The following is a 16819-nucleotide window of genomic DNA, read 5'->3' as shown; positions in this document are numbered from 1 at the left end:
AGAAAACAGAAAACCTTTATCACGAATAATACGTCTGTGAATTGAAGACTACTCACCCCATCCAATGAGAATGTAAGCACGCATCTGCATAAGCTTCCCCGTAAAAGTTTGCACCACCAGCATGTACAAATAAAGTCCTGGAAGCAGAACATTAGTGGTCTGAAATTAACAATGTGATTACCGGCACAGATACAAATATCAAAGCGATCGTAAAATGTAGTAACATTAAAAAAAATTCTTGTTATTTATTCTCATGACAGTGTCCAGTTACACTGAACAGACTTACAACAGACATATAACCTCTACATGTACGTATAAATAAAGTATAAATAAAGTTCAGTAGGCATTGATACAATGCAGACTAACAGTTTCACAGCAACATAGTAATGCCGTCGCAGTTTGACTTCAGTTTAACTGAGAATACGAATACTTACTCTCGTGTTCGCAGTACGGCGATATTAGTTCCGAGCAGATGTTAAAGCGTTGATGCCACAGGTGAAATGATGCTTCCACTGGGAGAAGGATACATCGTAACTGCTGTCTGTCTCTAGTCTACAAGCTAACGTTATTTGCTTCACTTCTCGTACATCACAAGGTTGACTTATGTGACATAATGTAATGTAGTTGTCAGAGAACAGGGAGTATGACTAATGGAAGTACTAGAAGAAACATGACGAAATTGTTGCCGCTTAACTTTTAGTCCAGTTAAAATATCGTAGGGCCATAAATTACAAATAGTCCGCCAATAATTTTCTAGGGAAGATTTTTAGGGTGGTGGGTTCAGAATGAACCACAGAAAGCTTTCAAGGATTCAAGTATATGAAGAACAATAAAGCTGCAAGCTAGGAACAGTTATGATCGGAACAAATTAAAATGGCTGGACCTTGAAACGCGTACGTATTCAGTACCAGCGATGGCGAGGCATGACAGAATCTCTGACCAGAGAGTTGTTTATCGTTGCTAGTCTGCGCTTGACTGCGCGAGAGTGCAGTTCCGAGTTGGACGCTGTTGCGTCTTGGACGCAGTCGCGAGTCGGAGTTATGTGTGAGGAGTCGGCGGGCGTCGACATGGGTCTCTGGTCAAGGTTCGGGACGAGGTATATTGTTAAATAAGGTAATGAAGCAGCATTGCGCACATCTGATAACGTAATGTTTGTTAATTGTAATTAATTTGTTCAAGAAATCCTCCAATAATAATTTTGTTTTCAAAGCAATCTTTTTTAAGAAAAGAATCATTCCAATTGAAACAATATTTCCTATGCTTTTCATCCCAGAATCAATTTATCAGATTAGTTATTGCACAGGGCCTAAGGTCAGCGATGCTGCCCTATTATTGTGGGTTTAATTATTAATGTTCATTTCTCTTTTGTAGCGAAGTTACAGTCACTTTTATTTCAATTTAACGATGTTTTGTGGGAGCTCAACACATTTGCTTCTATTCCCATTAACAGTTAATTATGGTCATTTGAAATATTTGTGGGGACGCTACACTTGGTTCTATTCCATTCTTTTCATTTTCATATTTTTACGGGGAGGTTACCTTTTACAGCACGATGTCCAATTCACATTTAAAATATTTTCATTCATTAATTTTTGTGGGGAGGTTACACTTGGCGACATCCGCACCAGGATCGTATTTCTTTGAGAATCTTCTGAAAAGTAGTCAGATATCTGCTCTTATTAACTAAAATATAATTAGCATTTGGCGCAACGCTTTTACTAATTTTATGACTTTCTTTCCACAGATCATCGGCAATTCGTTGCTCTCTGTTGTATTTGTGTTTGTTGCTTTTTGCATTGTGCGTATTTCTTTTGTGGATAATTGTGACTAGTGTAAAAATGCCGCGAAAGACTATTAATAGTGCATCGCGAGGTATAATGAGTGAAATAACTGAATTAAACAACTTCACCGATAATACTTGTGACACACAGTGTAATGATGACAATCCTGCGTTCACTGACAATCAGTGCGTTCCAACCACTAAGAATGATGTAGATCTTAATGATGAACAAGCGAACTTAATTGTGTCCTCTGTTACTTTGACGACAATTGATGACGCGGGGTGCTCTATTGCAATAAGCGCTGCCCAGTTTAACACACCTGGTTTGCAGGATTTACGTGACGAACAGACAAATTTTTCTAATGAAAATGAACAGTGTACTGAAAGTACGACGGATTCATTTAATTTGGAGGTAGCGACTAAAAGTGCGCATCCGATGGGCAAACTTTTTGGTGAATCACAGAATGACCAAATGGTCACACAAAACGTGACGATTGCAGGTACATCATCAAACAGAACAGTGAATAGAGTAGGTAATAATGACTTGGATCAAATTATGGCAGTATTGCTACAACAACTTAATGAAAATTTCAAACACCAGAATGAAAGACAAGACAAAAATCACAAACAACTTAGTGAACAGGCCAGACAACATAGTGAAGATAACAAACAAGATAACGAAAAACTTAAACAATACTTTAATGAAAAATTAGACAACAATTCCATACAGCGTAGTGAACAGATTAGAGCCATTGCCGCCCAGTATCATGATACTAAGGAAGAGTTACGCGAGGAAATTGAGGCTTGTCCTAGGAAAAGTAGCGAAGAAATTAGATCTGTTGCTCAAGAATTAAGGGATATGCAAACAGCTACAATAGAAACACTTTGAGAGGAAATTAATACAGTCGGTAAACAATGCTCTGAAAAAGCTACACAATTACGCGACGAGTTTAAACTAATGACAGCAGAACTTTCACGCACAGTGGATGCAAAGATAGACTCGAAATTCGACCAACAGAACACTCAGATTGACGAACGTTTTAATCACCACAGGCAAAACAGTGATACGCGTTTCCGCAAATTTATACAGGATCAAAATAAAGTAAAACGACAAGCAATGGAAACAATCACAGCACAGAGACAAGAAGACAAACGTAAATTGTTCGCAATACGTAGACAGCAATATTGCTACAGTGTCTGACGAAATTAATACCATCAAACAGTTGAACACAGAATTACGTGATGAAATTTCTGATCTTAAATCAAAAACAGATACACACACAGTAGATATTCAAACAGTGACCGACAGACTCGAACAATTAGAACTAACACAGGATACCGATGACATCAAAGCTGACATTAAAAAACTGAACGAAACCACACGTAAATTACAAAAACAGATTAATGCTTCTGACAGTGAAAACGATGATCATGCAAAAATACTGACTGAAAAATGTGATGAATTGGCCAGTCGTATTGACGTTATAGAAAATAATAATGACAGCAAATCAGACGATACTGCACCAATCTCGTTTAACCAAACACCAGAATTCCAAAATTTACAGCAGACAATCAATGAGATCGATTCATCTAATAATACATTACGTAGAAAGTTGTCAAGTTTACAGCAAGAGGTAACAGATATAAAAAATGTTTCAGGGTTCAACACAACACAGCAGACGTCACTTTGGGAACATTTGTCAGACTCACGCGGCGTGCATAATTTGGGTAACCTACAGAGAGTACGGACTTAGATTCCGAAAAGGCACAAATGAATAGATTCTGTTACAATACTGAACCTGTTCCGTCATACAGAGACGATAATTTCGATTACAAACATTTTGTATCAGTGAGAAAATTTAAAGTGTTTAAAAATGACAGAACACAGATTCACCCAATGGATTGGATACAACAGTTTAGCTTTGCCTTTCCACCGACTTGGCCCGTAACACATAAACTTGAATTTATTTGCAGTTTTTTGGAAGGTGAACCGGCAACTCGTATGAGACCGATCGCGAGACAATGTTACTCGGTAGAAGAATTTCAGAATGCTTTTCTGTCAGCATATTGGGCGAAGACGACACAGCGCGGAATTAAGGATCAATTAATTAGTTTGCCCAATTATGAGAACTCAAATTTTCCCAGTGTCACGCAATTGTTTGAGCACATGGTCCAACAAAATCAGTATTTAAGTGAACCTTATAGTGAATCTGCACTTATTCAACTATGTATCTCTAAATTACCACGATCATTAAGAGTGTCACTTCTAACGGGTCAGTAAAAAGAAAATATTTCGGCATTTAGAGATCTGTTACAGCTTCTGGAAGTACAGCAATCGGATTATTCCTTTATAAACAAAAATTTTTCATATAATAACCAAGGCCAACAAACTTCCAGTAATTACGATCAGTTACGCAATTTCAATAGCAAAGGTAATAGACGCTTTAGGAATGACAACCAATAGAACTTTAATAACAGACAAAATTCTAATTATCAATATCGTCAAAATTTTCAGCAACAGGAACCACATTTTAGTAACAATAGACGTTTTTCACCACAACAGCATGAAAGTAAGCCGGTTAGTATACTTGACCAACAATGCAGTGTGCAAGGTCAGCCAGGCTTTAATGTTTCGCCGCGTGCACGTATAGTCCCAGGTACAACAAATAGTAACGCACGGCAGCAAGGAAATAACTACGTACAGAAAAGACAGTATTTCAATTCCTATCGCAATGCACCGTATAGGAATGACTATCACGACAGACGTAAAAATAATGAGCAAAATTTTCATCGTACATATAATAACAGTCGGTCTTACCAACAGCAAAATCATCCGCAAGAACATATTCTCATGAATGAACCAGACAGTAGGTATCATCCAGAGCGTAATACGTCTGGAAGAAATAATAGAACAGTTCAAATAGTCGAAATGCCACAGAATCGTCCTGACAATAATAACACGTCAGATAGAATTTGACTAGATACTGTACAGATCGCATCTTCCAGTAACACAAGCACTACTTTTGACACGCAGAATGTTGTTCACGAAAATGTTATTACTTTCGACGACATCCGAGACATTCTTTTACAGGAAAGACCAGTTGTTCAGAAAACCATTTCACATCCTGTCATCGAAATTAAAATTGGTTCATCGAAATTTTCAGCAGTAATCGATTCCGGATCACCTATGTCAGTTATAAAAGAAGAAACTTTTAACGAGTGTAACAAAGAGAATACCTATCCTACATTTCCATTAGGCAAAACGAAAGTAAAAGTAGCAGTATCGAGTAAAGGAGTAGACGTTAAATTACAGACACGTTTATCATTTTGCATTGCAGGTCACACATTTCACTCAAATTTTTGGATTATTCCGTTATTGACGACAGACATTATATTAGGTACGAATTTTCTGGTACAACACGATGCCATTATTGACTTTCAAAATTCCTGTTTAATGTTGAAGGATGAAAATGTACAATTGGCTTTATAATTTCAGCACTCACTATCTGCGGAAGAACAAACAATTAATCGCACAGAGGTCATTTCCGTATCACCTAACATAGACTGTAATTCCACATTGTTCACAGATACGTACGTACACAACGATAATACTCCAGACGAAGCTGACTACGACGTATGCAGATGATTTCTGACAAAGTTAAGCAGAGCTGTGCAAATACAGACGACGAACGCACGCAACTACACAAAATTCTTTTACAGCAATCTCCAGTTTTCGACAACATTCCTGGTACTATGTCCGGTTTTATGTATGAATTTCAAGTCAAACAGCATGATACATTTAAAGCCAAGCATTATCCCATTCCATATATCCACCGAGAACAGGTTAAGAAAGAATTGCAGGATATGCTTGACCAAGGAATTATTGAACCAGCAGTTAGTCCGTACATAAACCCGCTACATATTGTTAAGAAAAAAGATGGCTCACTTCGCCTCGTGCTTGATTCACGTCACGTCAATGACATAATTATTAATGAAACAGATCGACCACAAACACTAGAGGAACTTCTACAGAAATTTCTTGGTACGGCTATTTATTCCACACTAGATTTGAAATCGGGATTTTGGCAAATTCAGCTTCATCCGAACTGCAGAAAGTACACAGCATTTCTCTGTTTTGGCGACTGTTATCAATTTTGCAAATTACCATTCGGTTTAACTATTTCTTCTGCAGCTTTTATTCGCGGTTTGAACACAATACTTCCGACAGAACTTAAAGACAGAATCACGACGTACGTAGACGACATTCTTATCGCAGAAGCTAACTGGTCTAAACACGATATGATTCTTGAACGTCTGTTACAAACTTTTCATGCGCAAGGACTCACAGTTAATCTCAGTAAATCGCACTTTGGTAAAACTTCTATAAAATTTCTTGGACATGTAATTTTAGCAGAAGGCATTGCGCCTGATCCGGAAAAACTTCAAGCTTTACGTGACATTACTGTTCCTACAACGAAGAAGCAACTACGCAGTGTTTTGGGCTTAATTACTTTTTTTCGTAAATTTATTCATCACTCTGGTTTAGACACACCTAGATTATGCCAATTGACAGGTAAAAACTCTATTTGGTCTTGGGATAAGCAAGCACATTCTGAATTTATGAACCTGAAACATGCTTTGTTGAATGCACCACTTTTATCGCACCCAGATCTTACCAGAAATTTTTCCATTGCTACCAACAGTTCTAACACCGCTTTAGGCGTACATAATTTCCAGGAAATTGAAGAAGATGGTTCTACAACAATTACAAACATCGCATTTGCAAGCCGCATTCTGACAGACTAAGTAGATGGAAGCTTTATTTACAGGAATTTAATTTTACAATTGTCCACATTCCCGGCACACAAAATATTGTAGCAGACGCACTATCTCGTTCTCTCAGCAACAATCAGCAAGACATCGCAACCAACTTCTGCACAGCAAATTTCAACGTTATGTACATTGAACAAGTTGCATCTGAAAATTTTATTTCGTCGTCATTACAGGACATAGCACAAGAGCAGAATAAAGACAACGTGTGGAAAGAAATTAAACAGCTTTGGCAAGATAAGAATAATGTTACGATTAGAAACTATTACACTGTACGCAATGACATTCTGTTTCGCCGCTCTCATCCTGACAGCAACAATTGGTTATTATGCATTCCTGATGAACTGGTTAACATATTAATCTGGTATACTCATTTAAGTTACGCACATTACGGAGCCAGAAAATGTTTTCTTATACTGAGACAGAACTGTTATGTTACCAACATGGAAAAACGTATACGACGAGTATTAGCGTCATGTAAAATTTGGCAGAAAGCTAAGTCAGACACGACTTCACGTATTCCTCCATTATATACCATTGTACCTGTTAAATTGAGACATATGGTCGTTGTAGACATTTTTGGTCCAATTCCCAGAACTAATAGAGGTTTTTACTACATCTTTGTCGCTGTTGAACTCACTTCAAAATTTGTTACTTTCACTCCGTTACGCAAAGTTGCTGCTAAAACCATTGCGAAAGCATTTGTAAAGCATTTTCTGTTTCATGTAGGGCATGTGTTGAAAGTAATTTCTGACAATGGATCACAATTTCGTTCTGCTAAATGCACACGTATGTTACGAGCTAGAAACATTTCTCCGATCTATATATCCAAGTACCATGCTTCTTCGAACCCTTGTGAACAATTAATGAAAGAAATTGGTAAACTGTGTAGAATATACTGTCACAACTGAAAACTGTTATACTGAAAAATGTAGAACCACCTAAAAAAATTACAGAATTAGTAAACTTTCCTACATCTCGTCGACTACGACACCATGAAATAATTAACATTGCGCTGAACAACATCAAACGTGCCGCAGAGCGCCGGAGAAGACAGCAAAAACAAGTTTGTATACGCCGTGACTTTCACATTGGACGGAAGATATTAGTACGTACACACTATTTATCCAGCAGAATAAAAGGTAAGTGCAGTAAATTTGAACTTCTATACGCAGGTCCATATCGGATTCGCAGCATTCCTCACCCCAATGTTGTACACGTCGAAACTTTGAGAACCAGAAAAAGTAAAGGCAACCACCATGTCTCCAATATTAAACCCTTTATTGAATGAAGACACTTTATGAATTAACATACTATGATGCCATTTACTAATTTTTATGATCACTTATGCAATTATATTCACATGACTAATTATTGATGATTATCGTATTTTTTCTTGGCAAGTGCCCGGCAAGGTAAGGTTAGCAGGTCGCTCTTCTTGTCGTTACATATCAGACTGTGCACATTTTTTCCAGAGAAACTTACGTATCTTATGAATAATTATGCAATTTTATCTAGTGACATACTAATTTTATTAAATTCTTTCTCCATTAAAGTCTTTAATTCTCGCATCTACTAACTACACAACATACAAGGTGAACTCAAAGAAGGTCACATTTCGTGTCATCATTTTTTTATGTATTTACGATTGTTTTCATATTTTGTTTATATGCACTGTGAAATAATTGAGATATAACACACACCAGTTGACATTGACATTTTTGCCCTATGATATCTCAACATCGTGACTGTTTTACATTTTTTGCTGCTGCATTGTGATATTCTGTGTACATTTTTGCATTTGAACACTGTCTATTTTTTTTTTCGTATTACGTTTTCTGTCATGGTATGCTATATGCTTAATTATGTTATCATAAACCAGTCATTATTTAGTGAGTATATGACGTAAATGCAAGACATTAATCTTTGGTTATCAATTTCAGAAAGAAATGATGTGTAAAAGAAATAAATTAAACAGAAACGGGAATTTCACCTTCGGAATGAACGAAAGAAGATGCAAACCTCGTGATGAAGAGTAAATGGATCAGGATTAACAAGCATTAACAAGAATATACTATACACATCGTAGAATAGCAGTCTTAACAATTTTTTTCTTTCAGAATACAAGGCGATTGATGCAGGCTGTCAGACAGAACTACACATCTTAGTTTTAGTGATGGAATATGCTAGAGATAAGGAATAGTTATGTAATGAGTAATGAAATGATTTTTTTTAGAAGATAATGAATGCTGATGAATAATGATGAAGAATATGCTACTATGGATAATGAAGTTTTTCTTTACAGGTGATGATAATAATGGAGTTATGATAATGAAGTGATGGATAATGAAGTTTTTTCTTTACAGATGAGGATATTGTTGAAGTTATGTATTTATGCTATGTAGTTATTTAAGTATTTGTTGCAGTTTGCTTTGACAGCAGGTGTTATAGTGCATAGTATAATGATGGAAGGTTTTGGAAAGGACAGCTATGGAACACATTTTTATACACATTTCACTACCTGTTAATTCGAAGTTCACTACTTTTCAGCATAAAATGCGTTTCTTCTTTCAGCTTAACAATCCATTTTTTGTATATTCTTGCAGGAGAAATTATTTATGAAATTAATGTGCTATAAGTAGTTGTTCATTAAATCTATGTCATTTATGAATGTGATTACATACACTCTACTTGTTTCATAATCTTGCTACAGCTGACTCATGACGAATGACGTTACACATTTTCATTTACAGCAACAACCCAAAAGCAATTTTTTTTTCTTTCTTTCCCCTATTATTACCCAACGCAATGCATTGCTAACAAAAACAATGTATTACATGTCCCAAATAATGATACCAGTTTAAGATAGTTCTGAGTAATATGTCACTTGAATAATGAATGCTACTGTTTACGGTATTGAAATGACCAATGATTAATAATGCTTTGTAACTAGGAAATGAATGCTACTAATTATGCTTTGTAACTAGGAAATGAATGCTGCTAATTATGCTTTGTAACAAGGAAATGAATGCTACTGATTATGCTTTGTAACTGGGAAAAGAACGCTACTGATTACTGTATTGAGATGATTACTGTATTTAAATGACCAATGATTAATTAATTATGCTTTGTAACAAGGAAATGAATGCTACTGATTATGCTTTGTAACAAGGAAATGAATGCTACTGATTATGCTTTGTAACTGGGAAAAGAATGTTACTGATTACTGTATTGAGATGATTACTGTATTTAAATGACCAATGATTAATTAATTATGCTTTGTAACAAGGAAATGAATGCTACTGATTATGCTTCGTAACTAGGAAATGAATGCTACTGATTATGCTTTGTAACTGGGAAATGAACGCTACTGATTATGGTATTGAAATGACCAATGACAATGTTGTCTGTAAATCAATTAATGAACATTTTTCTGTAATACTACATACATGGTACAGAAATGTTCAATAACTGGGCTATGAATGCCGCAAACTACTAATGTAATTCTGAATGAAGACTAGTATGTGACTTAATGTTCTTCACTTTCTGACCTAACTACCCTGAATTACTATAATATCCATTTGTCCTGTATATCCTCTCGATCATGGAACAGTATATTTGGTTTTTGCACTAATTCTACGTTGGTGTGCCTTGTAAGAGCGTGGTGTTGACACGACATGCTGTCCACCACCGTGAGCGATGGAGCCGTTATTATGTTCCCACTGTTTGGTGTACCTGATGTACTGCCAAAATGATAACATGGAATATTACTACGACATTTCAGTGTCTTGGCTACGCTGATAAATACTTCTGGGAAAAGAACTTCAGATTGTCTCACTTGGTGTTGTACTTCTGTGGAAAGATATGGACTTTCAGTGCAGCTGCGTGCAACCTAAAGTGCTACAACCATGATGCAATCCTTCCCTTTCCTATCCTAATTCTTGTAACATAGTGAAAATCATTTTTTGCTAACATCATTTGTATTCATGGTCTATACATTTTTTTTTTCGAACTACAGTGTGAGTGCACTTTCGTCATTTTCTAACATGATTACTACTCATTGTATGTACATTTTGATTTGCTGATATGTTCTGAACTGCAGTGCTTGTGGACTTATGTCACTTGTCAACATGATTTTTTTGCCATTATGTTTATTTATTGTGAAAATGCTAAAGAGTTTTTCAGTGCGTCTGCACTTATGATATTTGCTAATATGTTTTGTACTCACATTTTGTCATTGCCTATTATGTTTTGTACTTGGTGCATGTGCACCATATTTACTTCATGTTCTATATCTGTATATATGCTGTAATTGTAAAGTTAATTAATTCTGAAAAAATTTGTTGCTCATGGTAAGTCCGAATGACTCACCATCGCTGCCAAATTTTTGACCCCCCCCCCCAGTGGAGGGTTATGAAACGCGTACGTATTCAGTACCAGCGATGGCGAGGCATGACAGAATCTCTGACCAGAAAGTTGTTTATCGTTGCTAGTCTGCGCTTGACTGCGCGAGAGTGCAGTTCCGAGTTGGACGCTGTTACGTCCTGGACGCAGTTCCGAGTTGGACGCTGTTGCGTCTTGGACGCAGTTGCGAGTCGGAGTTATGTGTGAGGAGTCGGCGGGTGTCGACATGGGTCTCTGGTCAAGGTTCGGGACGAGGTATATTGTTAAATAAGGTAATGAAGCAGCATTGCGCACATCTGATAATGTAATGTATGTTAATTGTAATTAATTTGTTCAAGAAATGCCCCAATAATAATTTTGTTTTCAAAGCAATCTTTTTTAAGAAAAGACTCATTCCAATTGAAACAATATTTCCTATGCTTTTCATCCCAGAATCAATTTATCGGATTAGTTATTGCACAGGGCCTGAGGTCAGCGATGCTGCCCTATTATTGTGAGTTTAATGATTAATGTTCATTTCTCAATTTTTGTGTCGAGTTTACATTGACGATTATTTTTCAATATTTTTGTAGCGAAGTTACAGTCACTTTTATTGCAATTTAACGATGTTTTATGGGAGCTCAACAGCATTTGCCTCTATTCCCATTAACAGTTAATTACTGTCATTTCAAATATTTGTGGGGACACTATACTTGGTTCTATTCAATTCTTTTCATTTTCATATTTTTACAGGGAGGTTACGTTTTACAGAACGATGTCCAATTCACATTTTAAATATTTTCATTCTTTAAATTTTTGTGGGGAGGTTACAGCCTGCTACAAAACAGTGGATGTTAAATTTTACGACTACTTGAATTTTAAAATTGTAAATTCCCAAGAAATGTGGAGTACTAGCACTTCTAAAGCCTGGGAAAGAGCCAATAGACTCAAAAGAACCTCGTTCAGTTTCACCTTTGTACAAGTTGTGTATTGTTCCGGAAAGCATGATTTTAAATCTAATATCGGAGTACGTTGAAAAATGTCTCATAAAAAAAACAGTCAGGCTTTCTTCCAGGAAGGTCTTGCTGTGGGTGTATCCTTAAGAGGATCTAACATATTTCGGTTGCGTACGAAAGAGGTCAAGTTACAGGTCTGCCTTCGTTTGACCTCACAGCAGCTTAGGATACTGTCATCCACAAACAGCTGTTTGAAAAAGGGCATTCAGTCGCTAATGATTACCGATTAACATAACTCATCCATTGCCCCAGATAAAAGCTATTAGGAGGTGGAAATTAAGTAGAGAGGAGCTCCCGATGATCTGTGTAGGTACTATGATGATAACCACTTGAAGGACAACCGTGCAAAGATACAAGTGTGCCCATTTCATCTACGGAAAAGGAAAGCTAAAATAACTGGGCACCACTTGGAGAAAGGAAAACTATTCCACTCTTACAGACCAAGAGATGGGCCGAACATACAGTAACCACCTGGGCGCTCAGTCGAAAGTACTTCCAATATCTGCCCTGGCACGAAGTTTCTCCGCAGCAGAATATTCTGCATCAGTCTCAGAAAATTCTGTTCATGCCAAACAGGCTGACACAGGTTTGAAGGAGACTGGATGTATTGTGGCAGGCTTTCTACGACTAACTCCTGTTAGTCAACTGTACCAAATTATCGGTATAGCATTAAGCTACACCCAGGTATTCGCAGGAAAGCAGTTGCTGAAGTGGAGACGAAGAACTATGCAAACTGACCCCAGTCATCCCCTGTTTAGACACGAGCCCCAACGACCAAGACTCAGATCAAGAAAGAGATTCAAATAGACAACTACACCAATTCCTTCATCTCCTGGAATTCGTCGAGCGCGTCTTGGTGAGATTCTTTGCCTGAAGCACACCGATCAAATGTCAAGGAGGAACCAGCCGCAGTTTCACACCTGCCACATGTAACACGGAACACGCTCCACAAGCTCGGAAGTGAGGAGTCACGGCGCAGGACCTTAGGAAATGGGTCTTCAGCAGTGACGAAGAAATTCGCTTGCGCTATGATCTGGAGAGTCAACAACACAGGTTAGTCAGCTGCTGAATACATGTACTACCAGTGATCTTGCTGCAGCTTGCTATAACCATATATCTGTATTTTATACAATTTCCTCTAGCTGATTCTTTGCGGACAGGACGACCGCAGATGGTAAGGGAAAATCAAGGAGCCGGAAGGAGCGAGTGGTACGACCTATGAGGATTGCCTGGGTCTTGGAAGGATTGATTTTTAGGAATAACTTGTTACACCATGTGGCAAAAAGGTCAAGGTGATCTTCAAGAAGGCACTGAGACCGTTGAAGGGTAGGAGAGAGGGCGAGAAAGGCTGTGTCATTGTCATAGTGTAGGAGGTGAACTGGAGAGGGCGGGGTTGGGGCATATTTGATATGATTAGAGGAACGTGACCGTTAGAGCGCCTCTCGTACGCTGCGGCACGACGTTCCAAGAAAAGAATGAAAAAAAAACCCGTAGCAGTCTGTGAGCAAGGCTATCTATTTAATGAAGCACATTATATAAACAGAGAAGGAACAAGAAAACACTAGAGCTATGCGCATAACGTAAGAAAACGAAATAAATATGTAAGGCACTCTGTACCAGGTGAAACCATCAGCAAGATATATACCGTAACGGTAAACTTGTAGCAGTTTACACATCCCATTTTTAAAGTGCTGCGAACAGAAACCTGAGTGTCGCCGTGTTTATAATTGTGCCTGTCTTTTTTCTAAGTGTTTTTAATCAGCATCACTGATCTCTTTGTTTTTTATGTTTTCATCACAACTTTTTCTCTATGTATCAGTTTTAAAGAGTCTCAGTTTTCTGACCTCTTTTTATTGTTAAATCTCATTATTATGTTTTTTTTTTAAATTTATGTCCAGACGGAAGTATTATGCTGCTGTCAGCCCGCACCCCCCCCCCCTCCTCCTCTTACAATTATCGAAAATGTAAATTGATTTTATCTTTATTGTACCTCGAACCCCCCCCCCCCCCCCCCGGAGAGGGGGGTTGGAAATACAATAAAGGAAAAATCAATTTACATTTTCGATGATTATTTTGGGGTCAAAAACAGTTCTGAGCTAGCAAATGAAATCAAGGATATACACACACCAACTAATGCGACGTTAGCATCCTTCGAAGTAAAAAAAAAGCCTCTTCAGTAATGTCCCAGTGTAATAAATTATTGACATTATTAGACTAATCTCCTAACCAGTAACAAGATCAGTAATCAGTACTCCATAGTGTACACAAATAACTGAATTTCTAGAATCTGATTCAGCTAACACATTTTTTATCTTCAATGACAAAACATTTTCAGAAAGATGGGCTCAGGATGGGTGATAGTCTAGCTGCTACTTTAGCAGATACTTTTGTGAATAATTTAGAATGTAAATTTTTTGCCAAGTTTGCACAGCGAAAAGGTAATACGATTTATTATGAACGGTATATTGACGACATTTTATTACTTATTGAAGGCAACACCAGTGAGGTCAACGGATTTGCCCAAGCAATAGGAAGCACGCACCCAAAAATAACTTTTTGTGATGAAGATGAAAAAGAGAACTCCATTAACTACCTTCAAATTTCTATTAGGAAAATTGTCAACAAACACGTTTTCGGTTTTCAGAAACCTACTTGTACATGTAGTATCATCCATGCCAGTTCATGTCATTCGCCCCGATACAAAAAGGCCTTCTTCAGCTCCATGATTCACCGGCTCCTTCGTCTGCCTTTGGCCGAAAGCGAAACATGTGAAGAACTCAGCATTTTTAAGCAGATTGTGGTAGCTAACTGTTTTTCTGTAAAAGACTTCACGCGCTCTTACAGTGTGCAAGGTCTGGAAGGCATAGAGTGCGGAAACGGAATAATGAGCCTTTCAGGTCGCAGTGTGTCGAGAGTTTAGTTCACGCTCGAGATGGTTCTGTGACATTTTGGGTGTGTTTGCCGTAACATAAATTGGACCAACGTAGTCCAGTTACCAAGACTATGAACGAGGACCAATATCCCGACAGTAGCGTAGCTCTACGTAAGATAACCATTAATTGGCTTCAGCATGATCAGCAGTACGTGAAGAAACTTGTGAATTCTCTTCGTCTCTGAATTTTGGCTATTCCCAAGTTAACGGTGTTGTTAAGTGGTCTCAACACGACCTCTTCGTGGTCACCCGACCTGTTTGACCGATGCGCATGTCCTGTAGCCGTATTTTTGCTTTACCTTGTTCTTTACAATTGGATTTGGATAAAATCTCACCCCAGCTGCATCAAAATTATTCTCTCTAGTACTACATGGGAGAAGATGTCGGTAGAAAGGTCAGCAGCAAGAGGAAGGTCTGGGGATTAACAATCTTAAAAGCATATTAGTATCAGAAAGGACGGACAGGGATTTGATAGCCGACTCTATAGAGCGTGCCCTTACGTTATTGCATGTACGGCAGAATGTTCGTGCCAGTAATATTTCTGGAATGATTCCGAAGGATATTAAGTCAGGTACAGCACTGAGAGCATTGCCGAAAATTAAATCTATTAATATATATCAAAAACCTTGTCGTTTCCTGCACAAATCTGTATCGACTCTATTCCGAGTGGAAAAACCAAGGTAATTAATACGCTGTCGAGGAGGAGGTCATTAGAATTGACGAGATAGGTCCGTTGGAGTAAGACGAAAATAGTAACGGACTTATTAAAAGAAAGAACATAGCATAACCTCATACGATGAACTGATTCAAGATTACCACGTGGTCATGTATTTGCATTTCTCCCTTCCAGATCGCGAGCTCTGTTTCCTAACCACTGTGTCATCCCTCTCGGTTAATTCAGAATCAGTTTCCTCATCTGAGATTTATACATTACACATTCCCAACTTTGCTAGAAGCGTGCAAAAGTATCACAGATACCTCCTACACGAACACGAGAAAAGTACAAGGAATGATAGTCACCGCCTTGGAAGCAGTTCCGAAAACGCTTACACCAATACATCTGATCCGTGTGTCGTACTGATTCTATATTTTATTCTTGACGCAGTGTCACAAATCGTATCGTGTCTCCCTCACCAACATTAGATTTGCACAACTGTTCCGAATTTCATTGAGACAGTACTGAAGCTGCATTTCAAGTTTCTATAACTCAGCTGAAAATTAAAAGCTCTCACCTTCTACGAACATCCAGAAGAAGTTAGTCATCTGGAAATAGTGGAAAAGTAGCACCAGGACGACGCATACAGAGCTACTCACTTTCTCTGATACCTGTAAAAAAAGATAACAGAGTGTAAGTAATCATAAAGAGCGGTAATCCTTGCTACATAAAAATCCATAAATCAGATAAAGCGCAGTATCCTTATAATGCCAGTCCGGCTAGCCGCGCGGTCTAACGCGCTGCTTCCCAAGCGGGAAGGAGTACCGGACCCCAGCACGAATCCCACCGGCGGATTAGTGTCGAGGTCCGGTGCGCCGGTCAGCCTGTGGATGGATTTTAAGGTGGTTTTCCATCTGCCTCGGCGAATGCGGGCTGGTTCCCCTTATTCCGCCTCCGTTACACTATGTCGGCGATTGCTGCGCAAACACTGTCTCCACGTAAGCGTACACAGTCATTACTCTACCACGCTAACATTTGGAGCTACACTCGTCTGGCAGGAGACGTTCCCCGGGCAGAGGGGGGGGGGGGGGGGGGGGCACGGGGACCGAACCGGACAATAACTCTGGGTTCTGTGTGGGCGGAGGTGAGGTGGGTGGACTGCTGTAGTCTGTTGTGCGGTTGTGGAACCACTGAGGGCTACGACGGGACGAAGCCTCTTCATC

The 16819-nt window shown here is 38.4% G+C and overlaps 1 protein-coding gene across 3 annotated transcripts in view; it reads right to left on the bottom strand.

The window, feature by feature from the left end:
• LOC126475318 (diuretic hormone receptor-like) overlaps positions 1–16819 on the bottom strand; it is a 602994-nt gene that overhangs the window by 96544 nt on the left and 489631 nt on the right. For all 3 annotated transcript variants that reach the window (XR_007586700.1, XM_050103101.1, XM_050103100.1), the window contains exons 6-7: positions 16174–16267; positions 57–137 (exon numbers count right to left, since the gene is read on the bottom strand). Coding sequence is in view for 2 of the 3 variants with exons in the window: in XM_050103101.1 (XP_049959058.1) it covers positions 57–137; positions 16174–16267 (175 nt within the window). In the remaining variant the exon portion in view is untranslated. The remainder of the gene's footprint in view (positions 1–56; positions 138–16173; positions 16268–16819) is intronic.

The sequence above is a fragment of the Schistocerca serialis genome, chromosome 4 (assembly GCF_023864345.2).
Source record: "Schistocerca serialis cubense isolate TAMUIC-IGC-003099 chromosome 4, iqSchSeri2.2, whole genome shotgun sequence".
NCBI lineage: Eukaryota > Metazoa > Arthropoda > Insecta > Orthoptera > Acrididae > Schistocerca > Schistocerca serialis.
Note: the sequence above shows the minus strand (reverse complement) of the source record. Positions and strands in the feature narration are given on the sequence as shown.